The sequence below is a fragment of the Cupressus sempervirens genome, chromosome 6, assembly GCF_028749045.1.
Source record: "Cupressus sempervirens isolate cs-2001-9-10 chromosome 6, ASM2874904v1, whole genome shotgun sequence".
In the NCBI taxonomy this organism is placed as follows: domain Eukaryota; kingdom Viridiplantae; phylum Streptophyta; class Pinopsida; order Cupressales; family Cupressaceae; genus Cupressus; species Cupressus sempervirens.
This window is the reverse complement of record NC_143123.1, coordinates 698549625-698562859: the sequence shown is the minus strand read 5'-3', so window position 1 is coordinate 698562859 and position 13235 is coordinate 698549625. Positions and strand designations below refer to the sequence as shown.

The following is a 13235-nucleotide window of genomic DNA, read 5'->3' as shown; positions in this document are numbered from 1 at the left end:
AGGAAAAACTAGAAGTCAAAAGCAATTATACATCATATATTGTACACCATTTTTTAATCACTAAAAGATGGAACAAAAATTCAATTACTAAAGATCTCAAATAAATTTAGATAAGTTTTGCAAAAGATCCATCTTTAGACTATCATATACCTGAAAAAATCACATTATAGACTAAAAAATTTGCAACAATTTAATATGAACAAAGGTGTTCAAACTGTAGGCTTTCAACCATCTTCTGTTGCAACACCTTCATACTCCAATAAAGGAAGTGTTTAAAGATTATATTTTTTCATTGCAAAATACACCATAGAAAGAATCCTAGAAATGGGAACTAACTTGATAAGCAACAAAAGCAGCACTAAAAATGAATCCCAGTGGAAAATCTTGTGGCAAATTTCTTATGTTGAATGTGAAGCTAACCCAAGAAAAGTTAATGTTCCTGAGTCCATAATTGCAATTCTCATCACACGAGGCCCCCTGACCTCTAAAGAGTTTTTCTATTTACATGCACATGCAACACAAGACAGGTTACACCATGAGATGCCATCACATGGAAGATCTTTTCTTTGAAAATTGCCACTTGTCTATTGAACAATTTGAAAAATGGCACTTGCTCAACTTCTCTAATTTTCAGTTGAAATTTTTTTGAAAATCTAAAATTTCACTTAATAGAGAAATTAACTTAGACCATAAGATTAATGAACATTTTTTTCCCTTTGCACAGTTTTCGAAACATGAACTATTAGTTAAAAAGAGACTGAAAACTATAGTCTCCACCTAAATATGCAGGACTAATAAGCATTATGATTGCTCAAGAGGTCACGGAACATGCCAGGCTTAATGTGAAATAGTTAAAATCACACGCCTAGACTCTTCCTCTATTAATGATTCATTGCCCTTTCGAAGCCTGTTGCTCATATGACCGACTTTGGCCCTTTCAAAGACTCTTGCACATATGACCAACTTTTCATATGTTTCCCGTGCCAAATGTCTTTCGCATATTAATTCCCCTGGATGACTCTGCCACTCTTTCTCCTCTCTCTATCGTGGCCAATGTTTGACATATGAGCAGAGTTTCTTCTCTCAAGTCTTTGTTACGCAACTCTACCAAATAAATTTCCATGCGTTTGGAAGAACACTATACTTTTCACCCTCAGCTTAATTTTGTGAATGGCTGTCATATCCCCAAAAAACAATTTTATTTTATTTTAAACCCTACGTTATGCAAGAATTCGAACCTCTTTAAAATGAATTTTCACATCTCGCGTCTGGGAAATTGGAAACTTTTAGTTGGGAGTGAGGTTTCTCTTTCTGGGGTGTTTCCGGCTGAGCATAATTTCCTTTCTACTTGAGCGCTAGGCAGTAAATTATATTGGGAGTGATGGAGGAAACCAATAAAAAGTTCTGCATCTATGTATTTATAGTGTGTATCCAATTGAAAACTTACGGCTCTGCAATCAAAGGTGGACACTCTCTTGGGCGAATCGATGACTAGAAATCAGACAATAATTTCGAGAAATGGCACATCTGAATTGGGATTTTTCAGCCCAGATGGTACGAGTAACTGGTATATTGGAATCTGGAATGCCAATATAACAGAGAATACGATTGTTTGGGTGGCCAACAGGGAGGCTCCTGAGAGAGGAAGTCCTGGTGTTTTGAAGCTTTCAGCAGGAGGTGATCTTGGACTGTTTGACGCAATGGGTGCATCTCTTTGGTCTGCCAATGTGACCAAAAGGCTATTTTACTAGATTCTGGTAATTTTGTGATGTTCAGTGATGCCAACAAATCTGAAGCTTTTTGGCAAAGTTTTGACTATCTCGTCGACACCTTGTTGCCAGGGATGAGCTTCGGTGGGCAGCAAAAGCTCGTCTATTGGAAAAGCCCAGTAGATCCTGCTCCTGGGATTTTCTCTTGTCAAGCAGACCCATCTGGAACCAAACAAATGAAGAAATATGGAACTTGGGACGGCAAGTCTTTCAGTGAAATCCCATGGATGATAAACCAAGTCTACTTCTACAATGTCGGCGTTGAAAGTGTAGACACCTAAAAATCCTTTAAAAAATAAAGTATTTTTATTTTTTGAAAAAATTGCTGATGACATCATCATTTATTAATTAATTATTTAATTAATTAATTAATTAATTTTTATGCCATTAAATTCTTTTATCTTAATTAAAAATATTTAATTAAGGAATCCCTCTCAAAAATGTTTAAATCTTATTTAAACATTATTTTCCGATTTATTAATTATTTAATTAATAAATTGACCAAAAATCTTAAAATAAATAAAAAATTTATTTTTTGCCCAAAACTTGGCCAATTTTCTTAAGACCACTAACCTCTTCCAAAATCTTCTAATCCTTCTTTAATTTTGATTAAAGGAAAATCCCATCATTTCTTACCCCTAATCCCAACTTAAAATATTTAATCAAGATTAAATATTAATCCTCATGTTTATTAAAAAAGTTTTAATAAATATCTTCTCAACCCAAACCCTTGAAATAAATAAAATTTTATTTATTTCCTAAAAGTCTAATTTATCCTCATCCTAAGAAGTTCTAGACTCTTCTAGAAAGTCTTCATTCTCATCTTAGGAAATTTTAGACTATTTTAGAAAGTCTTTATCGTCATCCAAAGTCTAGACTCTTCTAGAAGATGTCTTTAAACCTAATCCTAATCCCCTCCTAACCTTGTCACATTCCCTAAACATGGGTTAAAACTTACTAACCCAAGCCAAAGTTAACAAATATCTCCGCTTTCACCCACCCTCATTAAATGCCATCCACTTGCCTATCCCTAAGCTAATCCTAAACCATCCTAATCCATCTTCTAATCATTTGCACAAGCCTAAGCAAGCTTAAAACCCTCTTAATCAAGTCCAAGTCGAAATTGCTCTCATCACCCTCAAAATATCTCAACCATAAAACTTTATGAAGCCCACTAGGCCATAAATGACTCTTCCAAGCCCTTTTATTACTCTTACAAGTCATTATGAGGGTCTTTATGAAGATTTTATCCCTTGAGCCTCCTTTGTTGACTCATCCTTCCCCTTTCCTCCATCCTCTCACCATGTGACATGTGTCACTCCTTGATTGGCTGTAAGGAAGCACAATCCATGTTCTCTCCTCTCATGCAATCTAAGCCCTCCATGAGCTTTTTCTCATCCTTGCATCTTAGCCCTCAATCCCTCAAGCCTCTTGTCTATAAATTGGATCCTTCCCCTTTACAAAACAACACAATCCATGAAGTAAAGTTATAATGCTATTTTGAGAGCCAAATCCATACTAAAGCCATCTATCCACACCAAAAATCCACAATCATCCATTGAAGCCTTTGGAAGCATATTGAGCATACATCGTATCCATTTAGATAAAGCTACTCAACAAGAGAGCTTCTTATTGAGAGAGTCCATTAATGGCTCATATTCTCAATTGAGAGTTCAACTTAGTCTATCTTGAAGTTTATGAATTTTGTTTAGTTTGTAGAAGCTTTATTTAAATTTGGTTTCTATTAGCATACTAACATTGCTCATATACATTTTGGCACGCCCAGTGGGACCCCGCATGGGTCATCTTCATTAGCTTTTTTAGTCAAGTTTTGTATGTCATTTGCTGATTTTGGCTAATTTTGCTTGTTTTTGTGATTGGTAGGATTGTATAAATTGGTTTTATAGGTCCACATGAGCATGAAGAAGACAAAGGAACTCATAGTCTATCTCATAGTATTTGCAGATTTTTCAAGCTTATAGGTGGACAAAGCACTTGAAATTCTTCTTCCTCTTCTTGTTTATATTCTTCTTATTCCATCTACTTCTTCTTCTTCTTCTTGTGGGAGATCTTGGCCATTTTTATTTAAGGAAGCAAAATCATACACACTTCTTTCTAGTGCTTAAAATGAACCCCCAAATCATACTTAAATCCATTAAAAAATTAAAAATTTGCAAAAAAGAAAAAAATCTTTTAACAAGTGAAACTAAACCAATCTAATCATTTGCATCCTTGCAACATCAAAGTTTTAGATGCATTCATGCAAAGTTAGGAACACTTCATTTTTGAAAATTTAAAAAGAACTTCAAGTTTCCATTTCAAAAGGTTCAAAATCAACACTAAGTGTATACTAATATCTAAATCAAATTCAAAGCATCAATCAAGGATAAAATGAACCTCATTTGAAAATATTTTAAAGTTCTTTTAAAAATCTCATGAAAACTAAGAGTCCTAAAACTTTTGTTATTTGTTCCAAACAAATGTCTTGTTGCAAAATTTTGAATGTTTCTTAGGTTTTTCATGCATCAAAACAATCTAGGAATATCATTTTTGGGCTTAAAACATCCAAACTAGAACACAAAATCTTGAATGAAAAGCAAAGTCCAAAGAGTCATTTTCACTTTTGAGTCCAAAACAATCTTGAATGATCTAAGGTTAAAACAAAGCACTTCAAAATTCTTAAAACAACACACAAAATCTCAATCTTGAATGCTCAAAGGAAAAAACTTGAATGTTTAATCACTTATATTTGAATGCATGTTGCTAAAAACACTCTTGAATGCCATGGATTAAAATCAAAATTTTTTTGAATGCATGATTAAAACAACAAATCCAATCTTGAATGCCAAGGATCAATTAACCATTGCAATATCAAACACTTCATTTGAAGCTTCTAAAATTGAACAAAACAAATCTCTTTTCCACATGCAATTTAGGTAAAGTTTGATTTTTGGATATTTAAGAGACTTTGTTAAGTTAAATACAAATTTTCAAAAATCAATTTGAGTAGTTCCTTGGATTCACCTCTTTTCTAATCACCCATCAATTCAACCATTGGTTGCAATCTCAGCACCATTTATGGGGATGGGTCTACTTGAAAAATGTGTTAAATGTTCCACAATCTAACTCACTCACTTGGTCTTTGAACATTTGCTTTAACTTTACCAAAAAATTTAAATGACCAAAAATCTAGATTAAATCGATCACACTTCAAGTTTGGGCACTAAAATTGAACAACTATTGACGTGGAGGGCCTCCGAGCGCGCGCTTGGCAATCGAGTTTCACACATCTTTGTTTTGGGTTTAAAATAAACTCACACTCAATCTTGAATGACTAAAAATCAATGAACATTGCATGGTTTTGACGCATTTTCAATGGTGCTCGCATTTCTTATGTTGATGATCTCTCGAATTTCATTATGCTAATGACGTTGTCAAATTGGAATGAACATTGTATGCCATAATCACAAGTGTCTTCAATCATAGCTTACAAAATTTAAATCATCAATTGGAATGAACGCGTGTCTTTTAAAGCCCAAGATCATGTATGTGGTCTTGTTTTACACTTTTTAGGAGGCCTGCTTGGGGATTTCATCACCCTTTGGGATGACCTCAACTCCAGCATTTCGGCGGAGTATAAAGATCGGGAGGTGAATCCAAAGACACCTCTCTTGGGATCAAAATTTTGTCACTCGGGCTAAGCCTCAAGGAACTTTATACCCTTGAGAAGTGAAAGAGGAGAAGTGGGTTACCGCTCCTCTCGACTGTGTGACATCTTTTTGGTTTCATCTACGGATTTGGGCCTCACGTACCTTGCGTATATCGAGGACTCCCTAGCTATAAAAAATTTCATCCTTTTAGAAAGCTTCCTAGGATGTTGTTGTGTTTGACGTGCTTGCTCAAAACTTTTGTCTACTTATTTGTTCATAGCTTTTGAATGAATGTTTGCCAACTTTGGTCAAAATCCCAAAAAAGCAAAAATCTCCCAGCTCAAGGCATACTTAGCGTAGTCACTGCCTCATCAGTAAATCATCCAAGCTCCCCTGCTGCAACCAAATCTATCTAGTTCCTTGCTTTAGAACAATCCCAAATCCAAAGTGTCTCCAAATCATCCCCCCCTAGCTAGCTAGAAACCCAATCCAAAATCACACCCAAGCCTTTAGAGAGTTGTTGTCATTCTGCTAGAATTTGTTATCCAATCAATCTGACCAATCCACCAGCCTCACCACGGTTATCCTTTTGACAGAGCTTTGTCTAGGGTAATCTAACTTTGTCACCTGTTATCCCTCATCACCTTGAGCTAAAGGTTGGGATCCACAAGTGATCAATCTCATGTCGTGCCCATAGGATCATTAGTCTATTCTTAGGTTGACACAATCTCCACCAATCTAGCGCATAGGAAAGAAAAACTCTCACTTTTTGACAGCATGCCCTTGAAGTCTTTCATCCACAGGAAAGCCAAAAATCTCTAGCCAATCCTCCTTAGGTCTGTCATGCAACTTTTACTTTCCCTAGGAAATCTTTCATCAGCCAATCCAAAATCTGTGCTTAACCCAAATCCAACCATGAGCTTCCGTGTTCAGCCATACGCAAGACCCCATCCCCATCAAATTCATCATCAAAGCATGAAGTACCAATCTTATCATGATGTGTTTGGTCACATTGTCCTTGCTCCCGCCACCTCCTATTCCAATGATGATGAAAATCTTGTTGACTATGACGGGTATATTGAAAGCCTTAGAAACATTCCCCCAAGCATCCCCCAAAATCCAAGAGTTATTCCAAACTATCTAGTCATGCCATCTGATATTCCAGCTTCCCCTCCATCACCCCATCAACCAAGCTTCCAATCTTCCACCCCCATCACACTAGCTATTCTTGTCAATCCACCTCCACCTTCGACACACGAGTCTCCAAGGAACCTCCTAGAGGAAATACAAGAAAAGTTGCCTCCAACAGTCGATAAGCCATGTCATCTAATCCAACCATGTGAAGTAGTCAGTGATGAAGCTTCCCCATCTATAATATCACCTCCATCTCCCATAGCTATCATCCCCATACCATCCATCAAATTGCTTAAAATCCTTCCACTTCCCGCAAGCATCAAAATCCCACCACCTGTCAAATCCCTCCAAATCCTATCCACATCGCCTCCAAGCATTTCCCAAATCTCTCGTAATGACCCTTATGCATCCATCTTCTACTCACCCATCTCCACTACTGAATCTCCCATCTATCCATCTGCTGCCTTTGAAGAATCCATCCCTTCACCTCCTATCGCACCATCCACTCCAAACCAATCCTATCAAGATCCTGCCCAAAAGCATGTTGACATCCCCCAAAGCATAAATGAAGATATCATCGTACCATGTCTTCCATCCATAGTGCAGTCACCATCTCCTCCATCTCCAAAACCTTGAGCCATATCTCCTCCACTACAAGATATCTTGTCATCCCACCAGCTACATCAAGATCCTATCCTTCCATCTCCCCCGCTCCATGCTTCCATCTTACCACCTATCCAAGCTATTCCACCATCTATAATCTACCCTCTTGGTTTACTTACATTCATCCACGGTGGCCCTCTCTCAGCAGAAGAATTAAGAACAATATCTCCCCATTGCAATACACCTAATAAATCACTTCTACCATTTTCTGCAAGCAAAAAGTTTCCTCAGCTTGTTCAAATGCTCAATCGATGGCATTATCAAGGTCAAGGTTTAGGACCACAAGAGCAAGGAATTAGAGAGCCTATTATTGCACAAAAAAATCTAGGATTTCATGGTCTTGGATATGTATCCAAAGGCTCACCATCTAAAGGTGTTGGTACACCACACCCCCAAACCAAGCCTATCTCCAAGCCCACCATGCCAGCCTCCCATCACTCCTTCAAGAAATCTTATGTCATCCCCCCTCCACCATCTTTGCAACCCAAAACAACCTACCATATCCCCTCTTCATCCGCTAAATCCATTTTGGGTTCCTATGTCCGACAATCTACCATCCTCCATCCTCCTATCAGCTATCATAAAAATCCTATTCCATCCATTTCTATGCAAGATCAACAAAGGAACATATCAGGGCACATCATCCATCATCATCCCCCTACATGCTCTTTCATATCCTCTCCATCTCACAAAGCTTCTCCTAACCATCTTCCCAAAGCTTACCACAACAATGTGAATGCCAACTTCAAAATGCATAAAGCTAAAAATCCACATCGTAGGCAATCATATGTCTATTCTAAAAGACATACTCCAAAAAGGCAAAATCCAATCAAAGAATGCAAAACAATGCAAAAGCCTATGAAAAGAAAATCCAAAACCATGTGGATCCCCAAGAAAAAAGTTGAAACCCAATGCATAATGGCATCCACCATTGCTAATCCCCCATCTAGTGACTCATGTCCCCCATCTCCTAACTCCATCTTGGGTGCCTATATCCCCAAGCACGCTTCCACAAATCCTCCATCACGCCCGCATCTACCATCTATCCCCCATATGCTCTTTTCACACCCGTTCTAACATGTGCCAATGTTGCTCTTGCAAGCATCCCCATCTCATGCTCCTTTCCAGCATTTTCATCCCTCCATCTCCTACCATCAATCCCATCTAATCCGATATATTGCATAAATCACACATCCGGTGTACCAACAGCTAGCAACAAAATTGAACATTCCAACAGCCAGTGAAAAATCCCAAAAAAGCCAAAATAGCTGAAGAAAGCCAATATCATTCCAGCTAAGTCCAAAGTCAAAAAGTCAAAAAAGAAAAGAAAAATAAAGCGTTCACTGGTGAAAACTTGGCAATTCAAGCACCTTGGACAAGTACCATGATGTAAACTTGGCAAACAAGCGTCATGCGTAATCCCGCCATCCCCAGCTTAGCCTATCACCCTCATGCTTTTGGTCATCTCTTGAGATCCAACTCCATCTTCCAATCTATCCACCTATCCTCCATCCTCTAGCTTCCATCTCACACCATCCACTAATCTTATGCAGCTTCAGCCAATCATCTTAGCTATCATCCATCTCCCTAGCCCCTTCAGCTTTTTCCATCCTAGCTTCAATCCTATCACATCCATCATAAGACATCCTTCCACATGTTATCTTCTAATTGGGGGCACTATATTCCTTGGAGATCTTGTCTTGTCCATCCTCCCTTGTCATTGGTATCTAGCTCTAGGCTATCCTCATGCAAACCAAATGTCATCTCTTTATATCCATCATAATCCTAGCTATCTACCATCCTATCTAGCCATCTCATCCTGCTCCTCTAGCTATCCTTGGTCACAAAATCCCTCATCATCATTGGATACATCCTACCAAATCCATATCTTTTGCTATCACCACATCCTTAGCTTCTACATCTTGCACAACATCAAACCATCCCGCTATCCTATCATCTTGAGCTTTTTCCTACTTGTAACTATCTTGGTCAGCTTCAGCTTGTAAATATCTTGGTCTGTCAACTTGTACATCCTCTTTAGCTTAGTACCATTGTATCTATCCAGCTTTCATGTCAGTTCCTCCTTGATCAACATCTTGCACACACCGCACAACTTGGTTAGCTATTCCAATGCATCCTTTAGCTAGATCTCCTGTCACCAAAGTGTTATCCTTCTTAGTTTAACTTTCCAGACGCATCACTCATCTAGATCCATCAACTTAGGTGCTCTTCGATAGATCCTTGCAGGATATAGCTTTCCTCATGTCTGATCTTGGTCCGTTAGTACCTTGTCCTACCCATCTCGTTGGCAACCAGTTCTCTTTTGGATTTTCACTTTCTTTCAATTTGGAATCTTCACTTTTGGGTCTTGAAGTATCTTTTCCAAGAAATCTCCTTGTTCCCTGCTCAAAGTTGCCATGATCTTCCATATCATGGTATATTGCGAATGGGGCAATCAGAGCGTAAGGTCTTGATCATGTCTTTTGCTTGTTTTCTTTTCTGCTTGTGGGTTACCCAGTGTCGTTTCCACACAGCTTCCTCTGGGATTCATGTGTGATACTGGGGCAATCCTTGCGTGTTTATTTTGAGTCAGTTTGTTAGTCCTCTAGATAGTTGGTGAAAAGGCCTTGATGTTCTTGGTAACCTAGGAAATTAACCAATAGTCCTATAGAAAATCTAGTGCTCAACTACATGGTGGTACTTCTCTTTGAAGTATCCCCCCGCTCAAAAAGCTTTAATGGTTTTCCTTCATCTCCATTATCCCCCATCCATATCTAGCATCCGTCTCTCCTACCCCAGCTAATGCATCAGTATCTCTTTGAATCATTCATCACTCTTAGCTTTAGGGATCCACAATCCTAGTCTTAGGGATCCACCAATCCAAATCAATCCACCAAGCCTCATCTTTCGAGATCCACAATCCTAGTCCTAGGGATCTCCGAAACCCATCTTCCGCCAATCTAACTCTTTGAAATCCTGTTGCATCAACTTTATAATCCCCTCATCCATCTCCCTATCCTGGATTCTTTTTTATAGTGCTCCGCTCCTTCATCCTCTGCAATCCCTGAGATCTTAAGCTTGCTTCCTCTTGTGCCTCTGATTCTCCCTTTATCATTCTCCCATAGTAAGAGTTTGAGCTAACTAAACCTCTTCTCTTAATCCAATCTGAGTCTCCTTGCTCATCCTAGATTCTTTTATTTTTCAAGAAGCCACCGAGCCTTGCTTTCTCTCCCCACTGCCTTCTTGAGGGGGCATCTGACAGTCCATTCTCTCCTCTTCTGCTCTAGCCTTGGGCATCTTATTTTCTTATCTTTGATGCCATGCCACTTGTGGCATCACATCAAAGAGGGGCAAAATGTAGACACCTAAAAATCCTTTAAAAAATAAAGTATTTTTATTTTTTGAAAAAATCCCTGATGACATCATCATTAATTAATTAATTAATTAATTAATTTTTATGCCATTAAATCCTTTTATCTTAATTAAAAATATTTAATTAAGGAATCCCTCCCAAAAATGTTTAAATCTTAGTTAAACATTATTTCCTTATTTATTAATTATTTAATTAATAAATTGACCAAAAATCCTAAAATAAATAAAAAATTTATTTTTTTCCCAAAACTTGGCCAATTTCCTTAAGACCACTAACCTCTTCCAAAATCTTCTAATCCTTCTTTAATTTTAATTAAAGGCAAATCCCATCATTTCCTACCCCTAATCCCAACTCAAAATATTTAATCAAGATTAAATATTAATCCTCATGTTTATTAAAAAAGTTTTAATAAATATCTCCTCAACCCAAACCCTTGAAATAAACAAAACTTTATTTATTTCCTAAAAGTCTAATTTATCCTCATCCTAAGAAGTTCTAGACTCTTCTAGAAAGTCTTCATCATCATCCTAGAAAATTCTAGACTATTCTAAAAAGTCTTTATCCTCATCCAAAGTCTAGACTCTTCTAGAAGATGTCTTTAAACCTAATCCTAATCCCCTCCTAACCTTGTCACATTCCCTAAACATGGGTTAAAACTTACTAACCCAAGCCAAAGTTAACAAATATCTCCTCCTTCACCCACCCTCATTAAATGCCATCCACTTGCCTATCCCTAAGCTAATCCTAAACCATCCTAATCCATCCTCTAATCATTTGCACAAGCCTAAGCAAGCTCAAAACCCTCCTAATCAAGTCCAAGTCGAAATTGCTCTCATCACCCTCAAAATATCTCAACCATAAAACTTTATGAAGCCCACTAGTCCATAAATGACTCTTCCAAGCCCTTTTATTGCTCTTACAAGTCATTATGAGGGTCTTTATGAAGATTTTATCCCTTGAGCCTCCTTTTTTGACTCATCCTTCCCCCTTCCTCCATCCTCTCACCATGTGACATGTGTCACTCCTTGATTGGCTGTAAGGAAGCACAATCCATGTGCTCTCCTCTCATGCAATCTAAGCCCTCCATGAGCTTTTTCCCATCCTTGCATCTTAGCCCTCAATCCCTCAAGCCTCTTGCCTAAAAATTGGATCCTTCCCCTTTGCAAAATAACACAACCCATGAAGTAAAGTTATAATGCTATTTTGAGAGCCAAATCCATACTAAAGCCATCTATCCACACCAAAAATTCACAATCATCCATTGAAGCCTTTGGAAGCATATTGAGCATACATCCTATCCATTTAGATAAAGCTACTCAACAAGAGAGCTTCTTATTGAGAAAGTCCATTAATGGCTCATATTCTCAATTGAGAGTTTATCTTAGTCTATCTTGAACTTTATGAATTTTGTTTAGTTTGTAGAAGCTTTATTTAAATTTGGTTTCTATTAGCATACTAACATTGCTCATATACAGAAAGCACTCACTCTGGCTGTTATGTCAAGTATAAATTGAATGGTACCAAGAATATGCTCTCACAGTTCATCCTAACAAAGTTTGGAGGAATGCAAGCATATGATCTGCTTGATGACGGTATATGGAATATGTTCTAGTCTCGACCAGCAGAACCCTGTTCCATATATGGTCTCTACGGTGCCTACGAAATCTGCAACTCCAACAATCTTTAGTTTTGCAGCTGCGTACAAGGCTTCGCCACAAAAGACACTCGCGCTTGGGATTCGCAAGAGTCGTGATCGAGTGGCTATGTTTGACAGAGGCCCTTAAATTGCCATGCTAAAAATGGAAGCACCCACAGATAACGAGATCCGAGCAACAGTTTGGCTGCTCCTGAATCCGCATCGTCACACCTTGCAACGACGAAGAAAGAGTCCCAGAAAGCTTGCCTCCTCAACTGCTCTAGCACTGCGTTTGCTTTCAGTCTGCCTTCAGGGCCCTGCCAAATCTAGTCAGGCGATATTTTGAACTTGCGTACCTCTCTTCCATCAAAAACCAATGCAAATATTTTTATTCGAGTAGCTACCTCTGCAGACGCTACGATCGATGGAGAGTCATGCAGATTCCTCGATTTCTCTTCTAAGAATGTTTAGCTATATTGAGTTGAAGATTGCAACTAGGAATTTCAGGACAAAGCTGGGGAGTGGAGGATTTGACAAGGTGTACAAAGGACGTCTGGTAGACTGTACACTTGTGGCGGTAAAGAAGATGAATAGTGTACAGAGACAAGATGAGAAGCAATTCCGAGCAGAAATCAGCTCTCTATAACTAATTTATCATTCTTAGTTAGGCTCCAAGGCTTTTATGCAGAAGGCAAGAGAAGGTATTTGATTTATGATTTCATGTGTAATGGCTCTCTTAGTTCCTTACTCTTCTCAAATAAATCTAAAGGTAAACATAAGGTACTCGACTAGAAGACACGATTTGAGATCATGTTAGGCATATCAAGAGGATTACTTTATCTCCATGAAGAATGCAGAGATTGTATCATTCACTGCGATGTTAAGCCCGAAAATATTCTTCTCGACAATAATTTTTTGACTAGACGTTGGCAGATTTTGGACTGGCAAAGCTTGTGGGTAGAGATTTCAGCCGTGTTCTCACTACAACAAGAGGAACGAGAGGATACTTG

General features: G+C 38.2%; 1 protein-coding gene across 1 annotated transcript; it reads left to right on the top strand.

Annotated features, from left to right (window-relative positions):
- Positions 1 to 1487: 1487 nt before the first annotated feature.
- LOC149554123 (receptor-like serine/threonine-protein kinase SD1-8) lies at positions 1488 to 12373 on the top strand. The gene is made up of 3 exons (XM_089790418.1): positions 1488 to 1717; positions 1777 to 1974; positions 12202 to 12373. The coding sequence occupies exons 1-3, from the start codon at positions 1488 to 1490 to the stop codon at positions 12371 to 12373; spliced, it is 600 nt and encodes a 199-aa protein (XP_089646544.1).
- The last annotated feature ends 862 nt before the right edge of the window (positions 12374 to 13235 follow it).

Excerpts from the sequence above, each read along its gene's own strand:
- LOC149554123 (XM_089790418.1), top strand. The coding sequence starts at position 1,488 with ATGACTAGAAATCAGACAATAATTTCGAGAAATGGCACATCTGAATTG. Across the intron at positions 1,718-1,776 it reads GCAATGGGTGCATCTCTTTG|TGATGCCAACAAATCTGAAG; the intron begins GTCTGCCAATGT and ends TGTGATGTTCAG. Across the intron at positions 1,975-12,201 it reads TATGGAACTTGGGACGGCAA|TCTCGACCAGCAGAACCCTG; the intron begins GTCTTTCAGTGA and ends AATATGTTCTAG.